At 38.2% G+C, this 20,336-nt stretch overlaps 1 protein-coding gene across 1 annotated transcript in view; it reads left to right on the top strand.

Annotated features, from left to right (window-relative positions):
* Positions 1–8,219: 8,219 nt before the first annotated feature.
* The window catches only part of CDH11 (cadherin 11), a gene marked incomplete at both ends in the record, with an annotated part of 52,482 nt that continues 40,365 nt past the window's right edge, over positions 8,220–20,336 (top strand). The window contains 4 exons of the mRNA XM_080704245.1: positions 8,220–8,447; positions 13,238–13,532; positions 16,567–16,686; positions 18,517–18,684. Of these exons, the coding sequence (XP_080560371.1) occupies positions 8,220–8,447; positions 13,238–13,532; positions 16,567–16,686; positions 18,517–18,684 (811 nt within the window). The remainder of the gene's footprint in view (positions 8,448–13,237; positions 13,533–16,566; positions 16,687–18,516; positions 18,685–20,336) is intronic.

Below are 20,336 nucleotides of genomic sequence, written 5' to 3' on the forward strand. Positions count from 1 at the left end.
TCCTGCATACCTCTGAGGCTTCAGATTTCACCCATCTCCCAACTGGAAACCCTTCATGGATTCCCATTGTCCATAGGCAAAGTCTGATTCCTTGCATTCAGGACTTAGGTTAGCAGCGATCCTACAGTGTCCGGCCCCAGAATGCCCCACTTCCATTCTCCGCTATGTATATGAGGTCTCCGAGAGTTGGGCAGGGGCTGGCCTGCCAGCTGGACTCCAGACCTTCACAGTGAAATTAAGGAGAAGTAGCTTTGTCTCAGTCTCAGGCAAGCACAAACTTACAGACTCCTGCAGACATGGAAAACCTTGAATAGGCTAATTCTAGCCTCCTGTGATATACAAGGAAAAACTTGGTCCCTGAGGAAGAACCATTATTACCAAGGTTGTACAGTTGCTCACTGGCAGAACCGATCCTAGATCACATGTGTCTTGACTTTGGGTTTATGGAGCTTTCTCCTGACTTCATCTTTTTGGAAATTCAGAGAAGGTATTTTTGACGGTTGAACAATTACTTTCTCCAGTTACAATATTTCACCCTTGCCCAAAGGAAGAACTGCTTCATTTTTTTCCTTATCATTATCATAGTTTACTAGGTTTGCTGTTTTGATGATAAAAGACAGCACTCAAGGTAGACCACAGACAGGAGGTTTATTGTCAGCAATGAATAAGGCTTTGCATAAGATCTTATAAACTTTCAGAAACAAAAGATCAATAGGGGTGAGCCCAGTGGGACAGCAGGGAAAGTAGTCCTTTACGGCCCAGGCCTTCAGAGAACAGGACCAAACCTTGCATTTGCATGGATCACAGACAAAGCCATGCTTGATTTTCTTTGTTTTCCAACTGGCTTCTTTGTGCCCTTGATTTTACTGAAACCTGGGCCACTGGATTCACTTTTTGTTGCTACGCCATCCCACAAGTGCCTCCCAACTTGCCTTAATGAGCTTCCTGGACTAATTGCAAAATGTTGCTACTTCCTTTATCATCCCAAGAGACTGCGATCCTCTCAGCTTATCTTACGTGTGTGTGTGTGTGTGTGTGTGTGTGTGTGTGTGTGCATGCGCGCAAGTGTGTGTGTGTAAAGCAGGTACTGGTGAATGAACCTGGTTCATTCTACTACTGAGCGAGCTACATTTTCAGCTTTATTTTATTTTTTATTTTGAAACAGGGTCTCACTTAGTTGCTGAGAGTCTCCCTAAATTGCTAAGTCAATCCTCGAATGAACCTGCAATCTTCCTCTCTCTGCCTCTCAAGTACTGGGGTTACAGGTTTACGCCACTATACCTGGGCCCACCTTATCATTTTGAGCCACGTTACGTGAGTAGAAAAAAAAATCAGTGGTCAGTTTATGGATTAGTTGTCATTGCAATGGGTGTGATTCAATCAGTGAAGCCTTAGAGAAAGCATGGAGGAGGCTCTGGGCATTTGAGGTTGTGGGGTGGGTGTTTACTTCAAAGGGCTGGGGTAGGCAGGTGTCAGAAGACAGCACAGACAGGTGCTCTCGATTAATCTGCAGAGATGTGGTCACTGACTATTCCCGTTTTCATACACAGTCCTCTTTGCACTAATCACATAATTTCATCACTCATCTACTTAAACCAAGGTCTCCTCATTATTTGAGGACCATCTACAGATCCTACAGATCAAGCTCCATTGCCACCTATGTGTCCCTAAGGTGCCATCCAGGCCTGGCTGTGAAAAGTAGTTGCCGAATAAAGGAATGGGCAAATAATGGAAGCTTTCTAAATATTCACTGCTCAGAGACTACGTGGGATTTGCAGATAGGCCTTTCATATAAAAAAAATGATGTTTCATTGTGTTAAGCATCTGTTTATCATTGCCACTTTGCCCTAATCTTCTCTCAGGTAGTTTAACTCATGCAAAAGAAAAATGAAAAATGAAATCTCTCCCCCTTTCCACACATTCATAAAGAGCATTTATTCAGAGTCGGGAATGACATTGCTGACAGTGTTATTTCCTGTATGTGTTGATATATTTTATTCATCTTAATGATTTACATTTAAAAATATTGCAGTGAGAAAAAGGCTGTCTAAAAGATTGAATAGCATACAAATAATAAGTTGCTCATTGCACATATTACACATGATCATCTTTTCATTTTAAAAAGACGCAATTACTCAAAGAGATAAATAATCACTGGATGATTCTACAAGTATGAGGCCTGGGGCCTTAAGTTGAATTCCTAGGGTAGCTGGTGGCAATAGGATCCTAAGAATTTAAAGCCTGATTGTACCTAGTTAGAGAATAGTGGCATTCAACGCAAAATTCACATCTTACAAAGAATATTTCCAACATCATATAAAAAGTTGGAGCTGAGCTGATCCTTGGAAGCAGATCATGTGATCTTGTATTGAAGATTAGGAAAGGTGACTCTCAGAGTTTTGGGAACCAGGTAAAATATCTCAAAGTCAAGCATGGGTTTTGTAATCCTGTAGACTTTAATTACAACATTGTCAGGCGTTCGAGGTATACTTGGGTGAGTTACATTACAATTTAGAGCTTCAGTTTTCTCCCAAATAAAATATGAATGTCATTTTTAGTCATTTGTGGTGACATGCAATAAAACATTGAGTGCCAAGCCCAGAGTATGCTGCACAGTATTAGACAAAGCAGATGCCTGGTCAAGGGTAGTACATACTAATATATATTAATTTGCTATAACCTCTAAGTGATGGAATCAGAATTTGAACTCAGCTTTGTATGACACACAGGTAGTGAATGATCTGGCCATTTCCAAAACTGAACTCCTATGGTTCTTTAGAATCAGGCTTCCCTCAGAGCAGCTATAAAACCTCCACTCACCTTTAGAGGACATCTTGGTCATTGATCAAGGGCCTATTTGCTGCATATCATACCTTTTGAATTTGGTATTAGAGAGTAGAACAACTTATACCATAATCCTGTTCTAACCTTCACTCCATATTTTGCACCTGAGAAGAACTGAGTACCCTGAGCTTATGCCTTGCTCCAAGTGTAAAAATCAAGGAAGATGACTTGTGATTTGATAAGTCTCGTAATACTTCCTCTCCTCTTTCTCTATGATTTTCACAGACAAGGCGTAATTCCTGTGATTTGATTTGAAAGGAGAAACTAGCTCGGTGCGGAGTGATGAGATCTGAACTGGGAATAAAATATGCTTGAATTAATTTGCATAATAGAATCCAATTGGTTACAAAGCTGTATTTGTTGCAGGGGAGACCAGAGCCCCTGAGCTCACCCACAAGGGGGACATTGCGTATACAGAATGAGATTTTGAGTTCTGGCGGGGGCCTTGGTAATATTCTTAATGCAATGATAACCTGTCTTTAACTGTAAATTAGCTACCTGGAAATAAAAAGAATGGGTCAGCCTGTGTGATCCTTCCTGCTCTGTGGGGAGGAGAAAGCTGAAAAACCAAATCCGTTTGCTTTTCGCTAAGTGCTTTCGTCTTTCCTTCTCTACCCGATAACAATTTCCAGCAGGAGTCCAAATATACTTAAACACCCGTATATGTCATTTTCTTTCACGGAGACAAAAGCAGGCACAGCAAGAGGGTTTTATGCTCAAGGCACAGTGGCTTATGGCGGTCTAGCTGCTCTCAAGACAGAGGGGAGAGCCTACCGCTTAGAGCTGGTGGTTTTGCAAATCCATTTTCCTGTCATGTCATTACTCCTGTGACTTTCAACAACGTTTATTTTCCCCTCCAAGCAATATGCTCCCATCATAAAATAAAGTCCTCCTATATGTTTTGGTGGAACCCCAATGCTTAAGCATCCTGACATACAGCTGGGAAGTTCTTTAATGGAAAGATTGTTCAAGAGCTGCCCTGGGGGTCTTTATTAAAACTAATTAGAACACTGATATATTTCCCTAATTATTACCAATGTCAAGGTCTTCTTAGGAGGGAGGTCTCCTATTTATTTTTATGTGAGATGCCTGCAAAGTCTATACCACTGAATCTATCATTCCGTTCTTTAGATCCTAGAAAAATTTCTCTTAACAAAAAAAATAGAGAAAATCCTCTTGAATACATAATTTTAACTATATATTTAGAAAATCTGAAACAGAGATTAAAAATACAAAAGCAAAGATTACCTTTTATGCAATATGGATATTAAGATGTGGTTATATTTTGTTGTTGATGGATTGATACAATCATTTTCTGTTCATCTCTACTTTGTTCATTACTATGAAATGTTTTCCTTTTCTAGTTGGGCTAATATATTTTTGTCATAATCTATCCCAAGGCTCTGTGCTCTTCAAACTTAAATAATCATGATAAAAGTAGGATCTGTATATAGGAAAGTGTTTCCCTCCGTCTTCTCCTAAAGAGGCAGCATCATGTAGGCTTGTAGGACTAGGAATGCACGTACTGGCCCCAAGCACACATGATTGAATCTCAGCTCCTACACTTTCTAGCTCTGGGGATATTACTTAATCTTGGTGAGCCTCAGACTACTACCTGCGAAGTGGGAATAACAGTAATACTATTTGTAGGGTCATTGTGATGATTTAATGACTCAACTTATAGAATGCTTTTACAAGACTGTTAGTGATGGACAAATGGTAAATCTTTATTGTTAATATTTTCATTATTGTGCTATCATTGTTGTGTGCTGAATTCCAATGTTCACTTGCTTCCAACATTCAGGTGGCTGCTAGGTTAGCGATTCTGTTGCAGTGCCCATATTATTTCTTTATGTATATCAAAAACAAAATAATGGTGAGAAATGGCATTATGCACTGGTTAAGAATAGATGCTAGAGTAAGATAGATTGGGTTCAGTTATTAGCTCTACTCTTATCAGAAGCTTAACTTTGCATAAGTAACTCATCTGGGCCTCGGTTTCCTCATCTTTTAAAATAAGATATTCACGATATCTATTCATAAGATTGTCAGAGATGTCAAGAGATGGGTTAATATTTGTAAGGTTTTTATAACAGTGGTTAGAAAAATACTTTTCTAAATATATTTTCTTTCTGAAGTTGAATGAATAAAGAGTGATAAAATTCATCTCATACAAAACTAAGATTAATCACTGAAATAACTTTTATGTAATGTATACTATCATATAAGTACTTAAAGATGATCAGATGCTTTCAAAAGAAAGTTGGCGTCCTCATCCTTTCCAAAAGGAGAAAATAGATAATTTTATCTTTTCAATGAAGGGTATGGTTTATTGTTTAGTGGACATATGGAAACTTTTAAATTCCTTAGTATTAAGTTGGAACTTTTTTTTAGAAAGAGGGAAAAAAGTTGTCATCTAGTTTCAACACTTTAGTGTCAGAAATAATTGTACTTTACAGCAAGATGGCAGCCAGGAGAAAGAGGTGCAGAAATATCAACTTTAATTAAACCCTTTCTTTCAAATACAGTTCGCAGTTTATATGCAAGAATAATTTATCACCACGTGGATGAGCGTTTAATACTTGGCATGGTACAAAATGGGCAGATATCTTGAGATGCCATATGTTGTTCTCTTTCCTTTGCTCCTTCTTGAATTTCTATTGAGTCAATATTAAGTTTGAAGTTGAACTAGATGGTTTAAATCAAACGTTCAAATTTTATCGATGGACTGCTTTGAGCTCAGGTCCTGGGTGCATATCATGAATGAGATATAAACCCAGCTATTAAGAGCCTTCTGGCCTAGTAAACACAGAGAAGTAAATCAGAGGGAAAAAAATCCCACAATCTCTCAATGGAATTTTCACCATGAAATCTTATAGGGACCCTGTGGAGGTTTATACTCAAGAGCTTTATTTAGGAGAAACTGAAGCAGAGTGTCACAAAAGGGAAATCGATGAGATTCCATGACCGATCAGAGACAGATTCTCTCACAAATCTGCAGCTTTTTGCTTGAGCCCAGAATCCTCCCATTGCCTTATTTTAAGATCCCGCCTCTCTGGAGGCCCTCTCCAGGCTATTTCTACACCGTCTGTCTTGCTTGCTGGAAACAACATTTTAATGTATTATTAAAAGACTGAGTTTAAGGGTAAAACTGTTAATTGATAACACTGTTTTTAAAATTTTCTCTTTCTCCCTTACTGCATTTTATTCACTCCAGAGTGCCTGAATACAATAACTATTAAAGGTTTAAACCCTCTAGTCTTTGAAAAGGTATTAACATAATGTCATAAAGTTGTTGAGGACAGTAGTAGACACCTGAAATTAATTGTAAATCCATACCATTCCAGGATAGCATTTTGCCATATTACAAATTGGATTGACAATGTCAAAGACCATGATCTGGATCACCAAATAAGACTTCCTCAAATCCCCTTTTTTCTAGACTACTGATGCCAGATGGCTATGGAATCCTCCATGGCTCTCGTTCCCCAATCCTCTGGAAAAAGCACCTCATCACCCTTTTTTGAGCAACCCCATCTGCAAGGCAAGGATGCCCCCATCTGCTGAGTGAGACCCTCATCCTTTGATTGTGGCACTCCAGGAGAACAGAAAGAAGCCCAGTGCATATCCACTTACCCACTCTGTGTTTAGACCAATTCTGGGCACAGCTTTTTATGTCACACTCAGTATTCACAGGATATTACCAAGGCTCAGAGTGACTGATTGGGATGCCTGAGACCACTCAGATGTTAAGATATATAAGTGGTATTTTGATGCAGATCTATTTGATCCAAGTCTGGTTATCTTCCAATAAGCAAAATCATTATTTTCTCTTCCCTGTCTCTACTTCTCCCCTGTGCCTCATAGCAAAGAATTAGGTAATGGTAGTTATTCATACCATGTTCAGTAAGAACATCAGTTCCATTTAGGTCCACCAGTGTGAAAATGAAGTATCAGCGTGCCCTCCTTTATGCACAACATTCTGAAATCCTCTCCCATTGGCAGTGGGGGTGATAGTGAGATCATTTGGATCTGGGACCTAGAGTCGCACTTTGAGTCTGGGTAGACTCCAGTGAGAAAGGATGCCTCTCCACAAGGAAGTATAGACTCTCTAAGAGAAAGAGGGTAAGCACTGGAAGTTCCATAGGGAAAATTAGGGTTTTGGCACCAGAAAGGCAAATACAGTGAAAAAGTCCAAGAATTTGAGGCAGGAGTTAATATCTAGAGAATAGAAACAGAATTCTAAAGAGAGAATAGGACAGAATATAGGTCAAAAAATTTTAAGCATTACAGAAAGGCATTAGTGGCTCATCCTTACTATTGATATATAGCTACAGCATTAGAAATTAGATTTTCAGACCAATTATAGAAAATACCCTTTTATTTAGCTTCTCCTGATTAGAGAGAACTTATAAAGTATCCTCTGTAAGTAAGGTTGCCCAGCAAGTCTTTAGTAAGATCTTGGTCTTCTTGGGTGAACCTCTGAAAGACACAAGGAAATCTTGCCCATTGAATTGATACTCTAGCCTTAACCAGTGGGTCAATGACAATTTGATAGATTGTTTCCTGAACAAATGTTTGGTTGACTCTCATGGTTCCTTGAGATCTGCATCGACACCCTCTTCTCTAGCAGGCTCCCTTATCTGCCTTCCTCAGACCTTTCAGTCATGTTAAGGTCTTGGGATATACTGTGCGTTTGACCTCCTCTAGGGGTAGGGTCATGCTGTCCCTTCTGCATGATAGACTACCGGCTCCTTTCTTTGAGTAACTATCACTTCAGGATTGAGCCCAGACATTCTGTCCTATAGGAAGGCTCCCTTAATTTCCATAGGCTCTGCCATCCCCAGTGTGGATTCTCTCTTTCTCCCCTTGGTTTCCTTAATGCCTCAAGTCTCCCTCTTATAAGAACATAGCCAATACTGCTGTGATCAATTATAATAAGAGATGCATGCAGAGTGTTTACCATGTACCAGGCATTGTGCTAATCTTTGTGACAACCTTACAGAGAGTGTTATTCTTATCCTCAGTTCATAAATGAGCAAGCTGAACTCAAAACAGTCAACTAACTTACCCAGAGCTGGCAAGTGGCAATACTGACACTCAAACCTAAATGTTTACTAAATGGAAACAAATGGTATGAGGACATAGCCTGCAGGTAATCGAACCTCTCTCTCTATCTCTCTCTCTCTTTTTGCTTGCAGAAGCCGACTGGGAAAGTAGGCAGCCCTGACGTGATGTGCTCAGCCAGTGAAGACATCCTATTGCAGGAGGGGTCTGCTTGACACATCCAGGAGGCATCTATCAGAAAGACTGCCACCTGGCTGTGGTGGAAAGGGTGACAGCTGCATTCTCCTGTGCCTACCACATAACCAAAAATGAAGGAGAACTACTGTTTACAAGCCGCCCTGGTGTGCCTGAGCATGCTGTGCCATAGCCAGGCATTCGCCCCGGAGCGACGGAGCCACCTGAGGCCCTCATTCCACGGACACCATGAGAAGGGCAAGGAGGGGCAGGTGCTTCAGCGCTCCAAGAGAGGCTGGGTCTGGAACCAGTTCTTTGTTATTGAGGAGTACACCGGGCCTGACCCTGTGCTCGTGGGCAGGGTGAGGCTATTTTCATTCATTATTTACTTCTCTTTTTCCACTATGGGAACCGTAGCATATGGGATATAAAAATAAATAAATAAACTCTAAGGAAGCAGCAGTGGACAACCATCAGTAAAAGCCAATGTGGCTGTGCACATACTCTCAGTCTCATCGTTTTTCTATTCATAGACTTATCCATATCTTCACTCAGTGATATGCATTTTTTAAAAAGATCTATTTTTAGTGGCTGCTTAATAGTCTACTGCAATGGAAATTACCATTATTTATTTAATCATTCTCTAGTGGGGGGCATTTCTGTAACCACATCCTAACCATAACTTGGCTACCCTTCCTTTATATGCTCACAACCTTCTGAACTCTTTTCATGATAACTTTCTCTTTTTGGTATTATACATATTTATATATCTTTCTTGTTCAAGCTCCTTTGCATTAGGGAGATTTTGATACTTATGTCTTGGGGTCCTGGTACCAAGCCCAGCTTTGAAGAGATGAGCTAATGTGTGTCATAAGGATGGTATGATTTCTAGCCTTGTTGCTTTAGAGATGGTAAAATTTAGGTTGGATGGTTTCAGATTCCTAACAGTACTCAGGTTCTATATCCTCTGTATGACCCCATCAAAAAAACTGAAAGCATAGAGTTCAAAACATACTTGGAAAATGGACTTCTCACTATCATTTTTGGTAAAGCATGCATCTAACTCTTGGATAATGGTGACATTAACTACAAGGAAATAGGTATTTATATGCGTAAGAAATGAAACCCATCTATGTGCAAATATAGTACCAGACAGATGGTAAACAAGGTTAAAATAATTACCAACCTCAAAAAGTTCAGAGTGTAGAGGGAAAGAGACACTTGTCTATGCAATTAAAAAAGAACTAAAATGAGAAGGAGGATACTGAAATCCATTACAAGTGATTACAGATTTACATGTTAACACTTAGGGGCAAAGATGGAAGGTTTTATTGAGCACATGAGAATAACTTGTGACCAGAAAAATAAGCAGGTATTATTCAGTGACGGGGAATTATGAGGGGCCCCATGGATTCCAACCAAGTTACCCTAGTTGTTCCTTAACAGAAGATAGCACTCATTGACAAACATGGGAGAGGTTTGTGATAGTCTCAATAATATGCATTAGGGTTTGCGGACATATTTTTTTGAAAAGATGTACTAAAAGAATTTCATTCATTTATATGCAAAAAGGAAAGGTGTGGAAGTCATCTTGGGAATACAGTAAAACACAGGGAAATTATGGGCATACAGAACTTCCTAAGTAGAAGAAATGAGCTCTGTGCCCAGACAGGAGGAAGAGGTTCAGCTAAGGCAGAGGCTATGTAGCTTGAGCCCTGTCAAGAGCTGTGCATGAATCATACTGAGAAAACAGAACCCTCAGCCTTGTGACTTTCTCAAAAGCAGAGCAGTGTGTAGTTTAGAGGTGGGAGGTTATAAAGAATATAGGTCCTGAAGAGTCATTTTTATCATCTCTGTAGACTAAGATATTTTCACAATTAATAGAAGGTACCATAGGAAGAAAGAGGCAGAAAAGAAAAAGAAAAACCTTGCATCATTCAAAACATGTGATCTTCAGAGTGTAGACATTAGAATAAGTTTCCTGTCAGATTGGATGGGAAGAAGAAAAGTGGTTACTCCCGTGGATCTTCCTTTTGAAATATTGCTAAGAAAGTTAGTTCCCCATAAATAGGAACAACTGAGAAGTTGGCTTATTCTCCAATAACCTTTAATTTGATAACATTCAAGGGTCAATGTTTCAAGGTTCCTTGAAACTTGGGAAACTTCAGCTGTCTTGTAAGAAATACAGTCTATGCCATGCTATGTTATGCAGAAAGGAATCTTTGAGGTTAGGAATTGGCTGTGCATGCATCAGCAACTGGATCCCTTGACAGAACTGAATGGTTTCCGGTTTTGTTTTTGCATGGAACCTAATAAATACCATTCTCAGTCCTACAGATCATCATTGTAAGAAGGAGATTAAAAAAAAAAGAAATTTATGTCCAACTCTCACATCAGAGCCCAAAGTAGAAAAATAACAAAGAGTGTGTTTTGTAAAATCTTCAGTTATTTGGCTGATCATGAAATTTTATCTAAGTAATTCCTGTAAAACTTTGCTAACTTAAATGGAATATATGAATGCCTCCAAAAACGTTCAGTCTCTGAGCACTCTCATTTATTTGTTATTTATTCACAGGTTCCTAAATTTATTCATAACTGCTATGTATTTAACTGCTATTTAACTGTACCTGTTATTGTATTCAAAAGTCTCTAACTTTTGGTAGAACCTGAAGCAGAAAAAAGAAACAAACATAAACCAACCCAGAGAGACTTTGAAGGGTAGAGCCTGGACTGACTCCACCTCTGTTGAGGAAATCTATAAAAGGCTGGAGTATTTCTGGAGCATTTCTGTCCAAACAGTGTAGGTTGTCAAGTAGCATTACATTGTACTCACAAAAAGTCTTATTCTTAAGAAATATGTTAGCCATAATTTCACCACAACACATGACTTATTATTAATAACAAATTCTGAAGGAAAGTATTTCTTTCACCCAAGAAAGCTTGTAGTCTATAAATACAATGATCTTTTTAATTTGTACCTACATGTATTCTTCTCAGCTAAAGTATTGGGTGTTTTACTTAAATACCACAAATCAATGAGATGCTTTTAAAAAAGCTGAAATAATACAAAAATTTAAAAGCAGTGTGTTCAATCGTGCTTTTTGATTCTGGGTAAGCTCTCTGGGGCTTGGTTTCATAGTCATGACAAAAATTATAATAATAACAAGTAACTGTAATCATAATCATCATCATAATAAAATAGTATTAGTAGTATTAATGTCATTAATATTAAATTGAATTAGTAATGCTAATTATTATTTTCTCATTTTAAATGCAATTTGAGTGGAGCTTTTTAGTTTACAATGGTATTTTTCTTATGTAGTGAGTAGAAACAAGGAATTTTTTTTAATTGGCTTCTCTGCAAGTCACAAGCACAGTAAAAATAATGCTTGGCCTTTCCCCTAAAGGCTGTAATGAATAGTGAATTCAAATTAAGATGACAATCTCAAAATAGGCTTCATGGTGCATACCGTAATCCCAGTATTTGAAAGGCTGAAACAGGAGGATCACAAATTCAAGGCCAGTCTCAGCTACTTAGTGAGAACTTTGGCAATTTAGTGACCCTATTTCAAAATGAATAAATACACAAAATAAGGGCTGTAGGAGTACTTCAGAGGTAGAATGCTGCTGAGTTCAATCCCAGTACCTACAAAGAAGTAGAAGAAAAATAAGATGGCAGATGTAGAAATCAGGGTTGAATAGCAAGAGAGGGTGAAGAGAAGTTCCTTGCTGTAGATCAGATGAGTCTTTGAGGAAGTTTTAGGGTCAAAAGCACAAGGCAGAGCCAGGGAAGAAAGCACAGGATTGATAACCAGGAGACCTGAATGCTTTCTTGGACGGGAAATGTTTGGATTTAGGTAAGCACCATTTGTCTCTTGGCTTTGTCAAAGAGGAGGAAAACTCAAGGATATTTGCTATTCTTTCCAGGGCATATGGAATTGCATATCTATTACTCAATCCCACCCATCCATCCTCTTCCATGGACCATATTCCAAAGCCCTTAGCCCAAGTGTGCTGCACAAAAGGGCTTCTGGAAAGTTTTAATAGGTTGAACTGCTTGGAATAATAAAATCCATGAAAGAACCAAAGTGTCCTTTGAAGAGACTGCTAAAAGAATTGATACTAACCTCAATAGTGTGGATAAGGTAGATCTATAGTTACAAATGTGGAGGAGGGCTCTTGAATGTCCTGTCAGAGAAAAGAGGTGAAGAATGATGGGTGCTATTAGTATATATTTCATTATTATATAATACTAAGCACACTATAAGATCCTGAGCTGGTACACATGTGGCTCTGTAGAGATAAGCTTGCCTATGCTTAGAATAGACAATCTCTTAGAGGTTTCACACGAATCTGGTAATAATGGTGACTTCTAAGCTGAGCAAGTGAAGGAATGAGAGCCAGAACTGAGAGGAAAACTTATTATTGCCTGAATGTGTAGTTGTACTTAAAATATGCGTGCATTTTTTCAAAATAATTATTAACACATAATATAATTTTATATTTAAATAGATATGCATATATTTATGTATATATGTATATTTACATGCATATACATAAACATATGCATATATCATATATGTATATGTATATATATTTTTGTTGTTGTTTTGTTGTTGTTGTTTTGTTGTTGTTGCTGCTGCTGTTGTATTGGGTATTGAACCCAGGGGCATTCTATCTCTGAGCTATACCCCTAGCCTTTTTTAAAACATTTTTTAAAATTTTTGAAACAGGGTTTCACTAAGTTGCTGAGAAGCTTACTGCATTGTTAAGACCTCCTCAAACCTGTGTTCTTCCTGTCTCAGCCTTCCAAGTACTGGGATTGCAGATGTTTGCTGCCAAGCCTGACTGTGTATATATGTTCTATGTCTGCATATGTCTGGAAAAAAGTAAAGGAAGAGCATGAATCCTAAAATAAATACTATTTATTTATTTTAGGAGCCAGCGTCATTGCTCCCCAGCTGTGTGACTTGGGCCAAGCCATTGATCTTCCCTGAGATTCTGTTTCTTCATTTATAAAATGAAGCCAAACTTGTGTGCGTGTGTGTTTGTGTGTGTGTGTGTATATACATACTGTAGCAATCAGCCTGTAGGTCTCTCTCCCTACCACATCCCTTCATGAAATTACAAATCTTGATTTCTTTTTTTTTAGCTTCATTCTGATATCGACTCTGGTGATGGAAACATTAAATACATTCTCTCAGGGGAAGGAGCCGGAACCATTTTTGTGATTGATGACAAATCAGGGAACATTCATGCCACCAAGACTTTGGATCGAGAAGAGAGAGCCCAGTACACACTGATGGCTCAGGCAGTTGACAGGGACACCAACCGGCCCCTGGAGCCACCATCAGAATTCATCGTCAAGGTCCAGGACATTAACGACAACCCTCCTGAGTTCCTGCATGAGACCTACCATGCCAATGTGCCTGAGAGGTCCAATGTGGGTGCGTAAGTGGGGGAGACCTGCTCCACTTCCTTGCCTGGTATTTCTGCACAAGTTCAGTCGGGTGCCTGTTCTCCTAAATCAAAAAGTAGAACTCCTGCTGGATCTTCTACAGCAAAATACTAAACAAACAAATAAACAAAAAAAGCATTTTTATTTGTGTAGCTGAAGTTTGAAATTTCATAAAAGTCTTGAGATTTTATAAGCTAAGCTTAGTAAATGAGGATGAATGGGAAAAGGGAAGAAGGCAATTAAGTCTGGGTGACTTGGAACCAATCACACCTATTGTCTTTGCCTTCATCTCCTTTGTAAAATGGGAACGACAACTTCTGGTCTTTAGAGCTAGAGATAGTATTTGTCTGGTTACTAGGGCATATTGATATTTTAATAGAAACAGAAGTGCTAGTATTTGTCTCATGTATAACTTGTGCTAAATGATGGATTACATTACTATTTTATTTAATCTCTATTGTGATTAAATTTTGCTGTGAAATAGGTTGAATTGTCTCTGTTTCATTGGTGGGAAACCCAAGATAGAAACAAGACTAACTAATTTACCCATGATTCTGCACCATTAAGTGGATCTGGGATTCACTCCATATCACCAGCTTTTGATTCAGAAGTTATCTTTCTATTGTGCTTGAAGACACATTGCATTGCACATTTTCCTTTAATTAGCCACCTTTTCCTGGCAATAACCTTAATTTGACTTTCTAGAATACAAGTGATTGTAGTCTTTTGCAATGCATACCTCATATGAGAAAAAGTTTGGTTTTCACACAGTGAGAAGGATTATTTGATTGATAAGGGGGTGAGTCTGATCAAATGAGCTCAAATAAATGGAAGAACCCTCAAGGACAATCAGACGTTTTTAACAAATGAGATAACCAGGTACCGAGTATAGAAATCAGCCTACCCAAGGGAGTTCTCTTAGACCCTTCCAGTCTTTAGAAGGAGCCTTTTGTGCCAGAAAAATAGTGTCTTCTTTTTCCTTTTCCAAGTGAAGTCAAGGTTTTCTGCTTTGACTCAGTTAGGCTGAGCCATTTGCTATCACCTTTCCTTTGCTTTATTCTGCTGATTCCTTTACTTTCTCAGCATTTGTGTATAGATTCTATTGAGAAAAATCAGACAGTAAATCTACATAAGTAAATTGTGATACTTGTAGGAGCTGAGCTGTGGGGTGAAGGGTGCGTTGGGGTGGGGAAGGCCAGTTATCAAAAGGGGTAATACTGGGGAACTTTCCCTGTTCTCTGCCATGGGGCTCTCTCATTCCTAGGCTTAGCACCTGCATTCTCTCAAAGTACATATGTGGTTGTCACTCAGTACTAATTCTTAATCACTGTGTGTCTCTGACCAGCCATGGGAACCCAGGCAACTTCTCATACATCCCTATGTTTTCATTTTGTCATCTGTAAAATGAGGATAAGTATACTAAGACAAGGCTTGCATAACGTAGTTGTAAAACACAAAGAGCTGGAAAGCACTTAGTAGAGTTTTAGGAGTAAATTAAGCATGTTACTTAATAATTTCCCACCCCATGATGATTTTCTCCTTTATACATCTCCATTTATAACAGTACCTACCTTTTAGGAAGGTCTCAAAAAAGTTGTTTTCGTACATAATGAATTGCAGAAGAGTAATCAGAAAAGAGTGAGATTTACTTGCATTCTGCATAACAATCACCAACAACTCTATAAAGGGAGAATTAGAAGCTTTGTAAAGTGGCTCCCTGGCTTCCCAAAGGGAATCTTGATTCTGATAAAAATGCCCCAGAAACAACTGACTATTTCATTACTTAATGCATCAGGATGAGACTCCTGACTCGCAATAAACAACTTTGTGAAAGAGGCTGCAAAACAGTGTCATGCCTCGCAAATCCAATTTCCAATAAGTGAAATTTTCAACAAATTACAAACATCCAGTAGCGGAATGCTGGCGGCATATCTGGACTGTGCTCTGAGCAGTGCCTGATGCAGAAAACTTAGATGATTGCTATTTTCTCCTTCCAGTTCCCCTCTCTCTATTCAAAAGCCCAAACTGTCAAACTCTTCTTACTTGTAGACAGAGAGGACCAAGGGTTTTGTTTTTGTTGTTGCTGTTTATTGTTTTAGTTGTTTGTTGTTCGTTTGTCTGTGGTACTGGAGATTGAACCCAGAGGCATTCTCTCTCTAAGCTACCCCTAGCCCTATTTATATTTTATTCTTTATTTTGAAACAGGCCGTCACTAGGTTGCTAAGGGCCTAGATAAGTTACTGAGACTGGCTTTGAACCTTCTGTCTCAGCCTCACAAGTACTGAGGTTAGAAGTGTGCATCACTATGCTTGGCTTTTTTTTTTTTTTTAAGGAAAACAATCAGGATCCCATTTTCAGTCCCCTGGTTTTCCTCCATCAGACCCATGAATGCCTGCCTTAGATCTCACCAGTTACATACTGGTGGTTCCTGTTATGCAACTACCAGCAGATCCATTAGAGGTGGGCAGATACAATTTTCATGCCAGTAGGGAACAATGTTTTGCACAATATTTATAGCCAAAAATTAATTAAAATGTAGTATTAGCAGCAACTTTATTATATGCAAGGCAACGATACAATAATATATTTATTGCTCTACTACAGATGGAAGATTGCACTCTGTCCTTTCGTGAAAAACAATTCATTATGAATTATCACTAATTATACTCTTTGGGGATATTTTTATTTAATTTTTGATATACTGAACACTTTGATTGCATGGGTCTTAGAATGTTTGGGCAATAATGTTCACATTGTTGTTTTAACTACCAAGCATAGCAGGATGTATTGTGAATATAGAAAGTTTAGTTTCAATAGATGACATTAAAAAGTCAATAGAGGAAAGAAAAAAAGGGAGAGAGAAGAAGAAAGATGGTTTTGCATCTGAACTCCAGGAAAATTAGACCATGTTGAATAATTGTGGGGCTCCCCTCCGAGTTTAAGTATGAAATGAATCTTTGTAAAGAAAAATGTAATTTGAAAAGCTGAGGGTATGCTGCTAATTAATTTATTCTCCTTTTCAGGAACATCGGTAATCCAGGTGACAGCTTCTGATGCTGATGATCCTACCTACGGAAATAGTGCCAAGTTAGTGTACAGTATCCTTGAAGGGCAACCGTACTTTTCAGTGGAGGCACAGACAGGTATTGTGGAAGATTTGTGACTTATAATACGTTGTGAATAAAGGAGTCCATGTCTGCTCACTAAACCTATTTTATTTACTCCCAACTTTCTCCAAATACTAAAAAGAGAATTAAAAAAGTCCACCTTTGGGGTATCGTGTGAGGACTAGACATTGTATGCATGTGCCTTGCATATAGTTGTCATGTAGTGAAAACATATTAATTATTGTGACTGTCCATATTTCACAATGTCCAAATAGCAAGTCATCTTAAAATTCAATATGAATGTCAGAAAGCTCTTGATCTGAGGATCCAAATTAAGAGACCACAGGACAGGGAGCCTGGTGTAAATACTGGCAGCTCTCAAAGCCTGCCTTGGAAAGTGAGTGTTAATATTCATGCTGCTTTAGGAGGCAGTGCTTCCCCGATCTCTCCCACTGTGCTTATAGATTCCCAATGGACATTAGCATCCAGATAAAATAATCTGTGCATTTCTTACAGGAAACAAAGAGCAAAACAAATTGTGACTACTTGCAGCAACAAAAGTGAACACCCAAATCTTCCACTTCATTTATGCCAAATTTGACTCTCAACTAGAATAAATACTAATATTTCATGAATGTATTATCCACAATATCATCTCAGAAGGCTCTTCTTTCTCCCACAATATGCTCTATAGTTTTGAAAGATGTGTACAAATAACCCCCCAGTTATTGTTAGAATGAAATTGATAATATACATGCATATGTGTATACACATAGTTGATCAACTAGGCCTATTTCTTTCTTACTTTATATGGTTTCTGTTTACCTATATATCTATTTTTCCCTAGAGTATATTTATGGAGTTGCTTCCTATGTTTCATCAAAGGTGTTTGCCATTGCTTTTCTACATTAATCAAGGATATACATATATATATATATATATATATATATATATATATATAGTTTCATTTTAGTTCTTAAGATGTCAAAAATTGCAACCTCCTTGGTCGCAGAGGCTCATGGCTAATAAATACAACTTAAAACAATCAAATTATTTAATAGATAAGGAAAATTAGACTCAGTGGCTTTCAGAGTATTGCTCAGAAACAGACAAACACTGGAGGGGAAGACCAGGAATAAAGACAAAGGCTTCCCCAGTGCTCTCTCTATATTTCTAGTACAAGTGTTATCTTATCTTAGGAAAGAAAGCTTCCACACATTCCCTAGAGATTTAAGTGAGCGTATTTTCCATGCAAATCATGTCTTGTATTCAGGGATCATAAAGAATTCAATCATTAATTTATCACTGTTGTCAGTGGTGGGAGATAGTAGAGTACTGTTTATAAAAGCATTGTGCATATTTTTAACTCATTTGGTTTATGCTTTCCAAAATTAATACTAACATTTTAATGTATTGCATAGAATGTATGCCTCCTACTTGAAATTTAATATTGACTATAGAAATGTCTCTAATAATTACTTATAGGAATAAATTTCCAAAATATTCTGCTAGAAGCCCAAAGTATGTGGGTTTCATCATTAATATCCATACAATGGACACTCATATATTTTAACCTTTAGTATATTTATACCTGAGAAAAATGAGATTATTACTTACTTGATATGTAGTGAAACAGATACAACACAATTTAATGCTCAGTAGCTATTTTTATGATTTTACCAGCAAAATAATGACACATCAGTTATGGCTGCTTCGGGTTGTAATTATCACATAGAAATGACTTCGCTTTGGGGACCTGAGATGTTTTATTCCTCCAGTGCCTAAAACATTTCTTTTGTAATGTTATAAATCATGTAAATAATGTTGTAAATGATTTTCTGTGGTGTTTCCTGCTCACCTGTCCAGGTATCATCAGAACAGCCCTTCCCAACATGGACAGGGAAGCCAAGGAGGAGTACCACGTGGTGATCCAGGCCAAGGACATGGGTGGTCACATGGGCGGACTCTCAGGGACAACCAAAGTGACGATCACACTGACCGATGTCAATGACAACCCACCAAAGTTTCCACAGAGTAAGTAGGTGGGCTTGGCTTCCGTGTCCAATCTTGCCACAGCCAGATCCCTGCCTTACCCCACCCATTCACACTGGACTCAGCTTTTGAAAAGAAAAATCTAGAAATCTGGAAGCCCATTATATTATCCTTAGAGGAAAAAGTTGACAACAGACAAAAGAACTTCAAGGAATAGAGGTAGTGGGAGAAAGAGAAGGTATTAAAAGTTCTATGGCTTATTTGGCTAGATATTTTGTTTACCAAATACTAGTAACGTGATCCAGTAATTAATTAACCTTTGGCTCAGTGTTCTTATTACTAACTTGGATCTAATAATATCTGAATCAGTTATTTATTGTTAGATAAGAAACTGCACAAGCCCTTAGAGGTTTGAAGCACAATAATAATTGTTTATTGCTCTTATGAGTCTGTAATCAGGGCTAGGCTTTGAGGACCCAGCTTTTCTCTGTTTTCCACGGAAGGGACCAGGATCAGCCCCTGCTCAGACTGGAAGACCCACTTTCAAGACTGTTTTTAACATGGCTAATGAGTTGATATTGACTCCTGGTATCTCTCCATGGGTGCCTCACTATGTCTAGGTCCTAAAAGCAAGAACTCCCAGGGCATAAGGCAAACTATGGCTTCTTGTGAACCAGCCTCAGAAATCATGTGGCATTCTTTCCAGCATGGCCATTGGGCTGTCAAATGTTAATGGAGTTCACATAAAGCTTACTTTCCATCAAAGGGCCATCAAGTACTGTTGAAGGAAAAGCATGTAGAATAACAAATACTGTTTTGACCATTTTTAGAAAATATGGCCTTACATAGTATTTAATTATTAGGACTGATTAATAGGATTATTGTTAGGGATAAACAAGCTGTTATGAAATTTTATGACACACAACATAAATTGTTCACAAATTTTATCTACTTATTACTTAGGTAGAATTGCCAAAAGAATTAAAAGTGATTTCGAAAGGTTGTAATTAATAATCATAGCTACAAAAACTACCTAAACCATCATTTAATGATTAGTTGCTAAATGTCTAAAAGAGCTTACATTTTACAGATAAAACTGGCTTCCATGAAAAGTGCTTTAAGTAGTTAAGGGATGATAGCAAAAAAGGCAGATTAGACACAGATACGTTTATGTAAGAAAGGTGAAAACACGAGTCAAGTATGATCATAATTATACTGGTGCTGCTTACAGAGGACTCACCATGAAAATGCCTTTTTATTTGAGCCTTTGAGTTTATTATCAGAGAGAAGACTTTTTTTTTCAGATGAGAAAACAAAGAAGGCAACTAAATATGGCCTCAGAGAGGCATCGGGGTTACTCACAGGAATCCAAAGAAAACAATCTACAAAATATCTCCCTTTGTAGATTCTCTTCCTGTGTATCAAGCTTTAGGATTACAAGGAAACTATCAGTCCCCATAGGGTCTCAAAGTGATGGGAGAAACTGCTTCACCTGGCCAGACACAAGGTTCAGCATCCTCAATAAGATTAAGGCTCATATAGCATTTTTAAAGCTGCATGCTCCATTATCCAAACTATAAAATTTTGCTTGGTGTGCTGGAAGGAACAGGGCAAGCAAGATTATTAATGGGGACCCATTAGTGCCCTTGCTCACAGAGCATCTTATAGTAAAGTTATATTGCTACTGTATCAAC

Source organism: Muscardinus avellanarius (assembly GCF_963383645.1).
Source record: "Muscardinus avellanarius genome assembly, chromosome: 10".
Taxonomy (NCBI): Eukaryota; Metazoa; Chordata; class Mammalia; order Rodentia; family Gliridae; genus Muscardinus; species Muscardinus avellanarius.